This window comes from Blastomyces gilchristii (assembly GCF_000003855.2).
Source record: "Blastomyces gilchristii SLH14081 genomic scaffold supercont1.27, whole genome shotgun sequence".
NCBI classification, from domain to species: domain Eukaryota; kingdom Fungi; phylum Ascomycota; class Eurotiomycetes; order Onygenales; family Ajellomycetaceae; genus Blastomyces; species Blastomyces gilchristii.
The window spans coordinates 530,307-548,196 of NW_003101655.1; the positions used below are offsets into that span (position 1 = coordinate 530,307).

Below are 17,890 nucleotides of genomic sequence, written 5' to 3' on the forward strand. Positions count from 1 at the left end.
CTCTTATAATATTCATCTCTGATTTCAACATCAAGATTCTAGAAGCAGATGATCAATCTTGAGAGAATTAAATGAAGATTAGTATACTTAAGAAGACACTAACTTTCAAACTTCTACAGACTCTTATAAGTATAGATGAAGATCAGACTTATAAAGACTTCTACATATAACTTTAAATATTGAATGATTATCTCATCAAGCTTAAGAGTATACAGAACAGTGGCAGAAGATGTTACATTTCAGTCACTCATATATCTGCATCAAAGAATAACAATGCAGATGCTATGAATTAAGTGAACTTAAATATCTATATATAAACAAGAGTCTTCATCATCTGAACAAGTTTCTGAGTTCTCAGAATCACTCTCAAAGAAGTTGCTGATTGATATTAATATAAGATGTGCATCAACTGTAACTGATCAGAACATATCACTTTTAACTGTCAATCAGCTTAGGTGTCTTCTTACTTAAAGAATGAATCAGCACCTGTCCATGCTAATCACATTACATTAAAGGAAGATTCAGAAGATAATTATAACAACACTTCAGTGAAACAGAGAAAAGATTAGCTTCTGATCAAATTCACAAGCAGAAGCTTGAAGAGATTGAATGACAATGATTTGAAGAGAAAATGACAATGAACGCGATTCTTGTATCTACTGTGATAGATAATATATATAATATAAAAGCCATGATAGACAGCAGTCTATGTTATTATACAATGATTAAATCTTCAGTTGTAAGACATTATAATCTCCAGCATATCTTCTTATCAAAACCCTGACTTCTCACAGAATTTAATGATTCAAAAGACATTCACATCTGTTATATAATGAAACTAAACATAGATATTGAAGAACATTAATATGAAGATACTTATATATATAAAGTTAATAATCTTGACTATAATCTTATGCTAGGACTTGTCTGACTATCTGAACAAGACATCTTGTTGAACACTTAAAACAGAAGCTTAATATTCTCTAATAATAATAGAATTTATAAAGATGATATTCACAAGACTATGAATCTTACACAGATCTCTATCAACACTTATAAAATACTCTGAAAAAGAAGTCATTGACAAGATTATTAACAAAGTCATTAATAGCAGAATTATGTAATAGTCTATTTCATCAGTCTGACTGATATTAAGAAAGTTCTAGAGAAGTTATTCTGTACTATAATAATAGATTCTCATACAAAACTCTCTCAACAATATCACAAATATCTAGATATCTTTCAACAAGACAATATTACAAATATACTTCTCTTACAAGGCTCAGAAGTGAATCACAGTATCAAGTTAGAAAAGAAGAATGCTAAGAATTTCAAGTCATCATAGAGCCTTCTTTATAACATGTCTTGAGATGAACTTCTTCTTCTTCAGAAGACACTCAATGATCTGTTGAATAAGAAATTTATACATATTAGTAACTCTTTCACTGCAGCTTCTATTCTCTTTGCAAAGAAATCAGATAAAGAACTCTGATTCTGTGTGAACTATTAAGATCTGAACAGATTGATAAAGAAAGATCATTATCTCTTATCTCTCATCAATGAAATTCTAGCATATATCAGACAAGCTCAATGATTTACAAAGCTAGATATCATCATCACATTTCATAAGATTTGTATTACTGAAGAAGATAAATAGCTTACAGTATTTCAAATATATTATGATCTCTTTGAATAAGTAATCACACTCTTTGAACTGACTAACACTCTCAGTATATTTCAGAAGTATATTAACTGAGCACTTCAACATTTTCTCAATGAGTTTGTATCTGTATATCTTGATAATATTCTTATCTTTATCAATGAATTCAGAAAGAAACATCAGAAACATGTGCAGAGAGTATTATAATAATTATAAGAAGCAGAACTATTAATAGATATTGATAAGTGTGATTTCAAAGTCAAGAGTACAAAATATGTAGATTTTATCATAGAAGCTGACAAGAGAATTTAAATAAATTCTGAGAAGATCTTCATCATTCTTGAATGAGAAGCTTCATATACTATGAAAGATGTACAAAGCTTCATTGAATTTACTAACTTCTATCAGCAATTTATACAAAACTTCTCAGATATTATAAGACCACTTACAGAACTTATCAAGAAGAACTCAGTATTTCAGTGATCAGCAGACACTGAAGCTGTATTCATATAGATGAAGAAGATATTCATTAATATCTCTCTGCTGATAATATTTGATTGTGATTATAAGACAGTTATTGAAGCTGATGTCTCTGACTATGTCACAGAAGAAGCTATATTGTAATATGATGATGAAGATGTCTTACAGTTATATGTCTTCATATCTAAGAAACTGAGCCTCACTGAATATAATTACAAGATCTATGACAAGGAACTTCTCACAATTATACACTGTCTAGAAGAATAGAACTCTGAACTTCAAAGTGTCTTCAAATTTGAGATAATCACAGATTATAAGAATCTTAAATACTTCACTATTATCTGTAAGCTTACTGAATGACAGATATAATAATCTGAGCTATTAAGTTATTTTCATTTCACAATACACTACTGTCTCAGCAGTCAGAACTCAATGACAGATGCTCTCTCATAATAAGAGCAAGATATGTCTTCTGATGTAACAGACAACTGCTGAATGAATCAAGAGCATCAGCTCTTAGATTCAAAAATACTAGTTGATTACAATAAGACAACTCATAACATTATATACACTTCTCTAATTAGAATACTCTCTCTTCAAACTATCACTGATACTGATATTAACACTGATACTGATATCTCAACTTCTTCTGAATCTACACTGAATGAATTGTGATATATAACAGCTTAAACTGATGAACTTCTTTAAGCACTCACTGAAGCAGTATGTCAAGAAGCACTCTGATTTCTTCCAGAACTATATATAAGAATCAACATCTCAGAATACTCAATTGATGACAATAATACTCTGTAATTCTGTGAATAATACTGAGTCTCTCACTTCAAATTCTTACATACTCAGATAATACAAGAAATGCATGATTTATATATAACTAATCATTCAGATTATGAGCAACTGTATTAAATACTGTCTTAAGAGTTCTACTGATCTGAGATATCAAACAGCATCAGATATTTCATTCAAAACTGTAATTATTAGTCTTTTATTATCTTATAAAAGAACTGTAGAAAAGGTCTACTGAAATCACTCAATATCTCTGATAGAATCTGATAAGATGTAGTAATTAACTTCACTGTTAATCTCTCTGAGAGCAAGAATTACAAGAATATTCTGATTATCATTGACTAATTGAGTAAAGATATAATATTGAAATCTTGTAATAAGATAAATACTGAACAAGTTACTGAAGTCTTTCTACAGAGCCTGTTCTATTGAATATATAGATTATCAAGATCTATAGTATCAGATCAAGATCATTAATTTATGAGTACTCTCTGAACAAGAATCTGTTAAGTTCTCAAGATTACATGCTGTTTATCAACTACTTATCACTCTGAGACTGATAATGCATCAGAACAGACAATTCAGATTATAAAGAATTATCTTTATAAGTTCTGTAATCACTTATAAGATAATTGACATAATCTTCTTCTACACACAGAGATTGCTATCAATGACTGAGATGCTGTTTTAACAGGGATAAGCCTGTTCTTTCTTATACACAGTTATTATATGAAAGTGTTGAATCTTCTAGAGATTTCACAGTTCACACTGAATCTTTGTAGTTCAATTTAAATCACTGATAATATAGTAATAAAGCTCTGAGATACCTGTCATTGGGCAGAGACCTTCATGATAAGCACTAAACAAGATCAAGAGAACTGAATCAATGTTCACTAAGACTCTGCTGAACAATATAAGATAGAAAACCTGATATAATTAAATCTTAAGAACATATAGATTATACACTCATCTTGTACACTGAATTATCACTATATCAAGTATAAAGTGATAGAAGTTCTAGACAGTTATAACTACTGTCTTGACATATTATCAGAAATTCATAATGTCTTTCATACAAGCTGCTTCACTGCACTATCACTGATTCATTCTCTTCTCAACTGACTTCTAACTGACAGATATCAGAAATCATAGAAGATGTGACAGGCTGCGCCCGATCATCATATAGACTATTCCATTACACTTCATAGATTCCGCTGAAAGCTCCGATTCTCGGTCATTCTCAATCGCTGATTCTCAGCTGAAAAACCCACAGAATTTCTATTCTTCCGCCCCGAAGCTCCACCGCGTACACCATCACATATGCGTATAAATATTCACTTCAATTGCTGATTCTCACACTTTCTCTTTCTTTTCCTTCTTTAATGTTTTTCACTTTGTATTATAAGATCTATATATTATACTGATCTATTTAGTGTAGGCCTCTTACACTTGAAAAATGTTCATCATCTTCTTATTAGAAATAATTATTCACACTCATTGTCTTCTTATTAGAAATGATTACTTATTGAGAAGATATCTGAATGTGTAACTAGACTGACCGTGTGACCGTGTCTGGGACCAGGACCAAACTTTACAGTTGTCACATTGCCTAAAAGTATTACTTCTGATCATGGTTTATGTTCATCACATTGATTTCAAATCACATTATTTCAAATATTAAAGGTCTCAGATTCACTTTTCAAATAAAAATCTAGTCTCAGATAAAGAATATGTTTGAATTCTTAGTCACATTTTCATTCTGATCTCATTATTAAAAATGACATTAAATGAGATTATAAAATCATTTCTCACTTACATAATATCATAATATAGTGCTCATTTGTTGAAAATTCAACAGAGAGTATTATCAAATATCATTACTTTTCTGAACACAGATCATAATTGATATCATTTTAATTAAAAAAAAAATATAAAATACAAAAAATAACAAAAAAATAAAAAACAAAACAACAAGAAAAAATCACAATAAAAAAAAAAAAGAAAAGGAAAAGAAAAAAACAAAAAATAAAAATAAAAAAAAATCAAGATCACAGAGCTGCAGCACTCTTAAAATACTCACTCTTCAGAGTCTTCACAATGTTCATCATCAACTGTGTATTTCTCACAGTGAGAATAACACAGTCATGATAAGTCATTGTCTTAACATCATCTAACAAATAATCAGTATATATCTATATAAATGTGAATAATTAGAAAACATACACTTAAAAAGTGTGATCAGGATGAACTCTGCTGTCACTTGAATAGCATCAAGAACAGAACACTGAAATTGATGATTTCTCTCATCAATTTCACAGACAAGGCATGTGAAGATGATCTTGAGAAATATAAGATTCTCTGACTTCTGATAAAAACAGATCTCACAGAGAGACTCTATTTTCATCATATCAGAGACTGAGTATTATCAAAAAGCATTACTTCAATACACATGCACTTACTATGACAATTCACTCTCTGCACACATGACTGAGAGTTGTGGCTTTCTCACACTGCACAGCTCTCCCTGAGATGCTGTCACTGGTTTGCAATTCACACAGCCTCTCAGTCCAGCACACACTGTGCATATGCAGCCCTGCGTGCTGGGGCCGTGTTGGTCATTATGATCTGGCGTGATACTCGCTTTTCATGAGCCATGTTTTGTTTGATTGAGAGGGGGGGGGGACGTGACTGCTGTTTTATTTGAGAGAGGATGAATAATTGAATCTGTAGAAGATAATTTGATTTCTTCTACATTTGAAATTTGATTAGTCTATACTCTTCAATTTAAGGGTTTCTGAGAGTGTTTTAATAGTTTTCATACCAGCTTGAAATTAGTGATTGATTGAAGAAGAGAAAAGAGAGAAGAAAGAAATGAGAATAACTTATCTTTATAATATAAAAACAGAGAATTGCTGTAATCATTTGTCCTAGTAATAAAGATCTGTTTTCTGCATGTATCTCTGATACAGATTATATAATAACTGCATACAAAGAATATCAACAGTGCATGTATTAAATAAAGATGATGTTACTATACAACACTGTAGCTGTTTCTATACATTGCTGAAAGCTGTTAATATTTTCTTTGAGTCTCTTTATATTTGATAAGTCAGTAATATATTTCAATGCACTCTTTTCTTCATCATCATCATCATCATTATCATCATTATTATCATTATCACTATCATCATCACTATTATCATCATCATCATCATCATTATCATTATTATCATATCATTTCTGACTGTCTCTCCTGCCTTCACCTCTCTTTAACACTCACTGAAACCAATCATGTCATCTCTCTTCAAATATTCTGCAGTTCTGCAGACCACCAAGGCGTGTGAGTGCCATCACAGATTGAAGGAAGAGAAGAAGAAGGTATTCAAGTGAGAAGAGACAGATTGTAAGACATATTATAATGCCTTGAAGAGACTCTGTAAGAAAGCAGAATAATAACAATTTTAAGTAACACTTCTGATAGATTTAGACTGAACTAAGTATAGAAATAATGCGGATAACATCATCTGTGAGAGATTGAAGAAGAAGATAGTGAAGAGTCTCATGCAGCAGCAGTGAAATCAGGAGAAGTTCTGAGAATGATTTGAGACTAAGATGAAGAGAGAAAGAGAGAAGAAGAGTATTACTGTAAATAAGCAGCAGTAGAAGAAGATTGAGAGAGTGTTGAAGTAGAAGATAAAGAAGCTAAAACTGATAAGTTTTTTATTTATTGAGAGATAATGATTTTTGATAACACTTCTGTTCTCTAATTGATTAGCAGGAGCTGATAGAGAAGAAGAGAATTGAGGTCTTATTCAGGTCTCAAATGCACTTCATGATTCAGAATATTGAGAAGACAGCCCTGCTCTCTGAGCATGTCAATCTGTTTACTGCTGAGGTGGAACCTGAGACAGCAGACCAGGAAATGCAGGATTTTGAGACACAGGTTGACCTGGCTGAGAGAGAGCAGCAGGAACCCTCCTCTGAGAAGACAGTGAAGAGAGATTTTGAGATGATTATTATCTCAGATAAGGAGAAGAAGAAGGAGAAGAAGAATGAGAAGTGAATTATAAAGAATGATAAGAAGAATGAGAAAGAGCAGAAAGATGATAAGTAGAAAAAGTTTTTTTCTTTTTATATTAGTTAGTTATAAGTTCATAATTATTAATAATTGAAATTAATTTTGAGTTTTTAAAAATTATTGTACAAGTTGTAATCAAGTCAGGAATAATATATATATATATATATATATTTAACTATCATGATTCACAAATCACTATAATGTATAAGTATCAACATTTTTTCAACATTGATATTCACAATATTAATATATTTTTAATGATATCATCTGATAACACAATTTGATAATACTCTCTTTCATAATATTAATATATTTCAAGAAATATAACAGAGATTAATCAAGATTGTTTATTTACTTTTATACATTAATGATATTCAATCTGAGTTAGTACTAAAATTATAACTAAGCTAAGAAACAAGATTATTTTCTCTTATATTAATTCTTCTTACACACATCAGTGATCAGTTATTGAAAATAAATTATCATCTTTCTTAAATTATTATCATGTCTTCTGAATTCACTTCTTTCACTTCTTTTACTTCTATTAAAGATTCACAAACTCTTCAAGAAATCACTGTGAATCACAAAGTCTATATTGTTTACAATTCAATATAGAATGCTCTCTTTCAATTATGATGAATACTCACTTCATTCTTCACATCTGATTCTAGGTCACAAAATTTATGAAAAACTCAACACAAACACTGAGATGAACTATGGAATAATTATCAATAGATTGTATTGCAGATTACTGAAGAGTCATCTCTCTGCTACAATCACTGCAACTTCATTCAGAAACATTTATCATGAACTGATCATGACTCTGAAGGAATTTTCTGACATCTGAAGTCATCAGAATGCAGACAATAAAAGAAAAATAATCAGAAAATTACTACTGAGCTGGTAAGTTACTCTATCAGATAACAATTTTTGATAACACTAACTTTCTAATTTGAAGAAAATCATGTAAAAATAATCATGTATCAGTACTCTGATTTCACAACTCTCATCTGATAACTTCTGTGAACAATTACTTCACATGTGTATATCTCTGAATCTTTCTCTTCAATCAATTGAAAACCCTGAATTCTGAACACTTCTTCAAATGCTTAATTCAAATCTTCATATTTCACATTGATTCTGTCTTCAGTCCAACCTTGAGACACACTACAAAGTTAATATGCAACATCTAGAATCAGAGTTGAAGAATCATTGAAGAGTGTCTCTCACAGTGAATGCATAGACTAGTATAAATAATCTTGCATTTATGAGAGTTACATGTTATTATATTGATGAGAACTGAACTTATCAAGAGACATTAATTGAATTTGAATCATTGATCAGTAGTCATACTGAGAATTATATGACAGAGATATTAATGACTGTGATTAAAAATAACTATTGAGATATTAGTCCCAGTCTTCTTACAATTACAACTGACAATGCTGTGAATAACTACACTATGATGAAGAGCTTGGAGCAAAAATTGGCTTTGTATTCCTGAAATGATAAACAAGGTCATATCTTCTGCATTGCTCATGTGGTTCAACTTATGATGCAAACACTGATAAAGAATCTTAACATCAAGATAAAGAATAATGAGATGACTGATTCTTGAGATGAGAATGAGATGAAAGTGATTACTCAAGTAACTTTTGCATTCACTTTGCAAAAGATAATGTTTTTTGACAACACTTTTTAATATTGCTTTTTAATAACACTTTTTGATAACACTACTGTTAATTTTGAATAGATTGACTAATAATTTAAATATCACAGATTTGAAACATTGCTAATGCAATTTGTATCTTCTCTAAATAACAATAATGATTTCATGATATTCAATAAACAAATAAATCAGTCACATCACTGAATATGATACAGAATGTTAGAACACAGTGAAGTTCAACATATGAGATGACTGTTCAGACTCTTCAATTGCATCAGATGATTGATCATTAAGTGCAACACTCTGATTAAGAAAAGATTCAGATATTGAAACTTTCTGATATGAAGTGAACTCAGTTGAAATATGTTATTGATTTACTGTTTCAGTTTTATAAGACAATAAAGACAGTCTCAATCACTCATACACCAATGCTGCAGTCAGCCTGGTGAATGTATAACAGTTTATTTACTCATCTTGAGAAGCAGTTGAATCACTCAAAAAGAAATTCAGTCTGGAATGATGCTATAGCGCAGGCTATTATTGCTGTAAGGAATAAACTGGCATATTACTACAGCAAAACTGAACAATCTTTTGCAGAGTACTATGCTGTAGCAGCTCTACTAGATCTCTTCTGTCAAGTTAACATCTACACTTCTCAAGATTGAACAGAGGAGGAATAAGACTCATATGTCAAATTAGCCTGAGACTACTACAATGCCAACTATCAGAGATTTGAACAAGCAGATGTTCAAGATGTGGAGACAGTGGAATACAATTCCCTAGTAAGTAACAATCTTTGATAACACTTCATATCACATAGAACTATAATACTAACTTTGAAACAGAACTTGCATACATTGATTACAACTGAAAATCAGGCAAAACTATATACTTGTAAAACTGAATTTGATCACTATCTTCAAGATGATTCAATGAATTTACACACCAAATCAATTCTAGAGTTATGAAAAATTGTTGAGAGTACATATTCAACTGTTGCACTGATGGCGCGTGATATTCTGACAATTCCATTGACAGGGGTGAGAATTCACACTCTTTGAACTGACTAATGCTCTCAGTATATTTCAGAAGTATATTAACTGAGCACTCTGAGATTTCCTTGATAAATTTATATCTGTATATCTCAATGATATTCTCATCTTCACTGATAAATTCAGAAAAGAATATCAAGAATATATGCAAAGAGTATTACAATGATTATAAGAAGCAGAACTATTAATAGATATCAACAAATGTAATTTTAATATCAAGAGTATAAAATATCTAGGTTTTATCATAAAACCTGATAAGAGAATTCAAATGAATTCTGAGAAGATCTCTGTCATTTTTGAATGAGAAGCTTCATATACTGTGAAAGATATATAAAGCTTCATCAGATTTGCTAACTTCTATCAGTGATTTATATGAAACTTCTCAGATATCATGAGATCACTTACAGAACTTATTAAGAAGAACTCAGTATTTCAGTAGTCAGTAAACACTGAAGCTGCATTTATACAGATAAAGAAGATGTTCATTAATATCTCTCTGTGAATAATATTTGACTCTGATTGTGAAACAGTTGTTGAAGCTGACTTCTCTGACTATGTTACAGAGAAAGCTATATTACAATATAATGATAAAGATGTCTTACAATTATGTGTCTTCATGTTTAAGAAACTGAGTACTGCTGAATGCAATTATAAGATCTATGACAAGAAGCTTCTTATAATAGTATACTGTCTAGAAGAATAAGACTCTGAACTCTGAAGTATCTCTGAATTTGAGATAATCACAGATTATAAGAATCTCAAGCATTTCACAATCACCTGTAAGCTTACTGAATGACAGATGTGATAATCTGAGTTCTTAAGTTATTTTCATTTTATGATATACTACTGTTCTGACAGTTAGAACTTGATGACAGATGCTCTCTTATGATGAGAGTAAGATATGTCATCTGATGTAACAGACACTCACTGAATAAACTGAGAACACTGACTCTTGAATTCAAAGATACTAGTTAATCATGATGATATCACTTATAATACTATACATGCTTCGCTGATCAGAATATCTTCTGAATCTACATTGAATGAATTGTGACATATAACAGCTTAAACTGATGAACTTCTTCAAGCACTCACTGAAGCAGTATGTCAAGAAGCACCCTGATTTCCCCCAGAACTATGTATAAGAACTGACCTCTCAGAATGCTTAATTGATGACAATAACACTTTATAATTCTGTGAACAACACTGAGTCTCTCACTCTGAACTCTTACACACTCAGATAATGCAAGAGATGCATGATTCTTGTATGATCAGTTATTCAGGTTGTGAATAACTGTATTGAATGATCTCTCAAGAGTTCTACTAGTCTGAGATATCAAACAGTATCAGATGTTTTATCTGAAACTACAACTGTTATTCTTTCATTATCTTGTGAAAGAACTGTAGAAAAGATCTACTGAAATCACTCAATGTTTCTGATAGAATCTAATGAGATGTAGTCATTGATTTCACTATCAATCTCTCTGAGAGTAAGAGTTGTAAGAATATCCTAGTCATCATTGACTACTTGAGTAAAGATGTAATATTGAAACCTTGTGATAAGATGAATACTGAATAAGCTGTTAAAATCTTCTTACAGAGTTCATTCTATCACATGTATGAGTTACTGAAATCTATTATATCTGACTGAGACTGTTAATTTATAAGAACTCTCTGAACAAGAATCTGCCAGATTCTCAAGATTGTATGTCACTTGTCAACTGCATATCACTCTGAGATAAATGATACATCAGAATGAATAATTCAGATAGTGAAGAATTATCTTTATAAGTTCTATAATTATTTATAAGATAACTGATATAATATTCTTCTACACACTGAAGTTGCTATCAATGACTGAGATACTGTTTCAACAGATATAAGTCTGTTGTTTCTTACACATGAATATTACATGAAAGTGTTGAATCTTCTAGAGATTACACATTTCACACTGAATCTCTGCAGTTCAATTCAGATCACTGATAATATAGTAATGAAGCTCTGAGATATCTGTGACTGAGCAGAAGCCTTCATGACAAGCACTAAACAAGATTAAGAGAATCAGATCAATGTTCACTGAGACTCTGCTAAACAATATAAGATAGAAGATCTGAAATAATTAAATCTTAAGAATATACAGATCACACACTTATCTTATACACTAGATTACTGATATATCAAGTATAAAGTGATAGAAGTTCTAGACAGTTATAACTACTGTCTTAACATATTATCAGAGATTCATAATATCTTTTATATAAGCTTGCTTCACTATGCTATCACTGATCTGTTTTCTTCTCAACTGACTTCTGACTGACAGCTGCCAGAGATCATAGAAGAAGATAATGAACTTGAATAAGAGATTGAAGATATTCTTGATAAGAGACTTCACAGCTATGACTGATAATATCTTGTGAAAGAAGTCAGCTATAATTGCCTGATCTGAACTCTGAGCTCTGTGTTATTCAAGACAGCAGCTCTTGACTGATGAAAACTATACACTCATGATTCTATATCACTTCTGAAAAGAAGGGGCTAATGTGACAGGCTGCGCTCAATCAATCATATAGACTATTTTATTACACTTCATAGATTTCACTGAAAGCTCTGATTCTCAGTCACTGATTCTCAGCTGAAAAACTCACAGAATTTCTATTCTTCTGTCTTAAAGCTTCACTGTATACATAGAATTCCTATTCTTCTGCTCTGAAGCTTCACTGTGTACATGTATAAATATTCACTCTGATCACTGATTTCTGCACTTTCTCTTTTTTCCTTCTTTAATGTTTTTCACTTTGTTATATAAGACCTATAAATATCATACCGATCTATTCGGCGTAGACCTCTTACAATAAAGTACATTATCACATTATTCAGATATATTATTACAAAGATATTCAGATATACACAAAGTATTTTATTAATAAAAGACTGAAATGCTGTAGAGATATTAGTCAAATCAAAAGACATTTCTAGATATTTAAATAATCTCAGTATAATTCTAAAGACAGTCTTTTATTTATTGTCAGACTGTATTTACAACTGTGTATATATAGTGATTCTACTCAGTTATGTGAATATGACAGCTTCTGTGAGACAGTTGATCACATTCTCAATCAGAGACAGAGAGTAGTGACTCTTTATAGTTTTAAAGTTCAGATTATAGTAGTTTATACATAATCTGAGATCTTTATTTTTCTTCTTTATAAATATCGCAGAGGCTTCTACAGAGATCTGTGAGAGTCAGATAAAGTCATTCTTCAGATTCTTCTTTATATAAGCTCATAGATAAACTGACTGTGTGACTGTGTCTGAGACCAGGACCAGAATATTTGATGATCTCATTACCAATTTGATTGATCTCATTACACGGTTTTAACATTAGATAGTAGTTTCATACTGTCTCAGTGAGACTTACTGTCTACTCTTGTCACATTTTTCAAATAAGATCACGATTTTGACTTCTCAATTTAAATTATTTTTATTGCTTTAAATGACTTTAAATCTCATTTGAGTGTTACCAAAAAGTGTTACTTTTTAAAAAATTAAAAATAGTCTAAAAAAAACCTTAAAATGTCTAAAAATAGTAACTTTATGTCAAGAATGAGACTAAATGAGATCAAATGAGATCACTTTCTTATTTTTTTTAAGTCATGATCTCATTTTAAGATGTGATGAATAGTTACTTTGCATGTTTTTTTGATGATTAGTCCCAGTGGGATTCATGCCAAGAAATGTATGAGACCAGACCAAATGAGACCAAACGTGAAATTGATGATCTCGGCGGTCAGTCTACTCACAGAGCTTCTGTCTTATGATAAGAGAGCTTATAGATTGATTCTCAGAAGAGTTTCTACTCTTCTATAAAATCTATTATCAGATTCTTCTTACAGTGAGATAAAAGCTCAGCTGTCTTAGCTGAACTAAATATCACTGTAAGATCTTGATATTTCTCTAATATCTGAAGCTCAGTTTTCATGACTACAAAGTTCTCAGAAGTTATTATATAGATAAGCTTATCTTCTCTAATTAACTCTGCAGTATTAACTGATTCAATTATTATTATTATTATTATTATTCTTCAATTATAGATGTATGCAGTCAGAGACTATGATATCTACCTGAAAACCTTTAATTCTCAGAGTTTTTCTAATATCTATAAAGTCAACTATTATACATTTATCAATTTCAGATATGCAAAATCAGAAAATTCCAGCTCAGAATATAAAAACTGTTTATAAATTACAGTATTTTAACATCTTCTGATATTTTGAAATCATTTGACATGACAAAAGAAAAGAGAACACAGTCTTAAAGATAGACACATTAAATAGATAGATAGAAAAGAATAGAAACAAAAAAGTAAAGTAAAATAAAGAGAGACTGTAATAAAACAAAATATTAAAAGATAGTGTATAGCTATTTTAACAGACTATATCTGATCAATTTCCACCTCTTCATATTCAGATATTTCTGAATTCAGTCATTTTCTTATAGCTGCTTAAGTTTCTGACAGAAAGTCTATTAAGTATTTAATTTCTATCTCAGTTGAGAACAAGAACCTCATATTTAATTAATTTAAATCATAGTTCTCTTTTAATCTGGCTCTGAGACTATTGTATAGTGTATAATGTATTATAATATACTCAGGATTTTCATTTATATTGTAGAATGAGCATTCTGTTGAATCAAATCTGTTATTAATTCTTTATATATAAGATTTGAAATAATTATATTCTAGTTACAGCTGAATTATAGATGAGAATATTTTCTTTTTATATTTGATTAAACAAGATTTTCACTTGGGTTTTGTTTTAAATCTTGAATAATGTATACTCTTCTTTTGTTTCTGCTAGCTTTCATTTTACTTATCTAAACAAGATTCTTTTATCTTTCTCTTTATAAAAGACTAGAACACTGTTTTTTGAATAGATCTGCTTAATTCTGAACTCTTTTTTACAGCTAAATCAGCCAATTCATTGTCATGAATATTTATATAAGTAGAAACTCAGTGCAGATGAATTATCAGTTTTAATGTTCTTCTCTTTTGAATTGTTAAAACAGAATTTAAAATCAGTTCAAGATTCATTTAACTATTATAAATCTGAGTATTTCTAAGTCTTTTTAAAGCAGCTTGACTATCAGAGAATATTCATATCTCTTTCAAACTATTTTCTCTTTTATAAGATTTTATTTCAATGAGTTTGAAAGCTTTCACTATTATAAATAGTTCAGCAACAAAGACTTCAGATTCACAGCTTAAATTTCAGAAATCTGAGATAAAATTGATATTATCTTCAGTATAAGCAATGCCTGCATTTAATCTGTTTAAATTCTCATTTTTTAAGTCATCTGAGTAAATCAGAATAGACTCTTTTATATTGATTATAGAGATCTTCTTCAAATACTGTTTATATTCTCTCTCTTTAGATAGTTCACTTATTTACAAGTCTATGAGAGATTCCAGCTTTTCTTTTCAGAGAGATATCTTCTCATGATCAATTTTCTCAATATTTAATGAAGAAAATTGATTTTTAAGCAGTGAATATAGTCTATATAGTTGAGAGAGCATTTTCTTTGAAGAATTATTTTCATTTCAATCAAGAAATCTATTTCAATTTAGTTCATTTCCTGAGTTAATTAATAGAAATGAAGAAGAGACTCTTTCTCTGATTATATGATTTAAGCTCATCTTTATAACTCTCAGAGTATAGTTTATACAGGCCTTTTCAAATCTAATAGCAGAAGGAGGAATTGAAGCTTCAATTTTCATTACTTTAATAGAAGATGATTTGAATGCTCTCAGAATTCTTCTCAAAGCTCTGTTTTACAGACTTTGAAAGAGTTCAGTAAGATCTTATTGATTATTTCATTAAATTTGAACTTCATAATCATCTACTGAGGTGATAGAGACTATGTATAACTGTCTCATAGCCTGGAAGAATAGATCTCTCTCTGGATTTGATAGTCTGATTATACTATTTAATAGTCTTTCTGTCTTGATAGTTCTTTATTGAATATAATATTTAAAATTCAACTTGAAGTTTAATCATACTTCTAATCATTTGACATTCAAACTGGGTTTAATTTCTTTATTCAAAAGAGTTAGACATAGTTTTTTCACATTGAATCTAGGAAAGAAATGAATTAACTCAGTTTTATTTATATTAAATTGAATTTGATTGATATCTGCTCTAATAAAGATTTTCTTTACTGCTTTTTCAATCACTTCTAAATTCTCTTTGATTGTTTTTGAACTGTAGACTAGATTAATATTATTCACATAACTTGAAGATCTCACTATGTTCATATCTCTATTCTTTAATAGATATACAGTGTCTATTGCAAATAAAATGAGTGAGATTGAAGATTCTTACAGTACTTCTATTTTTATCTCAGTCTTATCTTATTTCATTTCATCAAAGAATAGTTATATGATTCTTTTGAACAGAAAACAGTTAACTCATTTTATTAAAGAAAGTAACTGTTTTAATGTCTTTAAAGTCTGAATCATCTTTAACTTTGAAACATGATCAAATGCATCTTTTATATTAATAAAAAGTGCAGTTAAGACCAGATCTTCATACTTTACTATTTGAATGTTATGAATAACTGAGAGAACAGTATCAATTACAGAATATTAATTACTATCTCTTATTTATTCATTAAATAGAAGAGAATCACTAAGAGAGCTTATAAAAGATAGTCTAGTAGCTATTATCTTTTCTAAAATCTTTCTCAGACATTTCAATAGAGATATTACTCTTTATAATTTAGAAATTGAAGCTTTTCTATTAGATTTTATAAGGATCACTTCAGTGACTTCTCTTCAGTATTCAGAATAATAATCATTTTTCAACAGATTGAATAAGAGTCTAAAATATTCATTCTTCAAGTAGAAATATGTATTTTAAATGATCAAGTGATGAATTGAATCAGACTCTGCAGCAGTTTTAATTATACTTGAGAAGATAGCTGACTCTAGTTCATCTTATATAAATTCAGATCATTTTCAGTCATTTTCATTAATATAGTTATGAAGTGATATATTCTCTTTTTCTGAATCTGAATCTGATGAGTTTTGAAAGAGAATTCTCATAAAAGCTTGACATTTTTTCTTAAAAGAGTTTACTGTATATGATTCATTCTGAAACTTATATTTTAAGATTCAAAGTTTTACTACACTTCTTGTTTTAGTATAGTTAAAGACTTTAAAAACTTCTTTTTCTTATACTTCTTTAAGAAATTTGTTTCAGCAGTCTGTTTTAGCTCATTTAATATCTGAAAAATATTCATTTCTGATAGCTTTGAACTCTTTTTCAGATATTAAGTTATTCTTTTAATCTCTCTTAGCAGTGACTAATTGTTTTCTTTTGAATATAATATTCTCATTTTATCAAGATTTAAATTACTCAGAAGACTTTTTCTTTGAAATATTTTCTCTAATGCTTATTAGAATAATAGATGTAATCAGCTTTGCTCTATTCTCAAGCATTTCATTTGAGATATCTTGACTAAGATTTCAATAGAGCTCACTTTACTTTTCAGATTTTAACAGTTTTATACTTTCTTTAACTGCTTTTCAATCAGCTTTCTCAAAGTTGTATTAATTAGAGAGAAGAGGATTTTCACTCATTTATTTTTCACTCAGTTCAATATCAAATTGAATAATCTCATGATCTGATTATGATGTCTCATTTGAATCAATAAATCAGTTTAAAAGACTTTTTTTAATTAGATTTTGAGACATGAAATTAGATTTATAATAGATTTCTGTTTCATGTCTTTTCTAAAGAATGTTTATTGATCAGACTTGTTAACTAAATCTATTGAATGCTCAAAAGTTCATTCAACTAGTTTGTCTGCTCTTACTGCTCTTCTGCATTCTGAATTTCATCAGAGATGATATGCATTGAAATTCTCTATAATTATAGAGTTTTTTAATGAAGTTATGTTCAAAAATCCTCTATTAATTTTTCAGATATTGTTATTTTTCTTCAATAACTTTTCATTATAGATATTTATAAGTTATATAGTATCAATCTCATTCTCTTTATCTATAATATCACTCACTAGAATATCAGAGTCAGATATAATATCAAATCTTATATTAAATTAATATCTTGATCTCTTTCTTTCATAGATCA

General features: G+C 29.6%; 2 protein-coding genes across 2 annotated transcripts; one reads left to right on the forward strand and one right to left on the reverse strand.

Annotated features, from left to right (window-relative positions):
- Nucleotides 1-5,024: 5,024 nt before the first annotated feature.
- BDBG_08748 (uncharacterized protein) lies at nt 5,025-5,338 on the reverse strand (the record flags this gene model as incomplete). The annotated part of the gene is made up of 2 exons (XM_031723714.1): nt 5,025-5,114; nt 5,168-5,338. Coding segments are annotated over 2 exons (260 nt in total), but the record flags the coding sequence as incomplete, so codon positions are not given.
- Nucleotides 5,339-6,722: 1,384 nt separating this feature from the next.
- BDBG_17847 (uncharacterized protein) lies at nt 6,723-7,007 on the forward strand (the record flags this gene model as incomplete). The annotated part of the gene is made up of 1 exon (XM_031725479.1): nt 6,723-7,007. A coding segment is annotated over one exon (285 nt), but the record flags the coding sequence as incomplete, so codon positions are not given.
- Nucleotides 7,008-17,890: the final 10,883 nt, after the last annotated feature.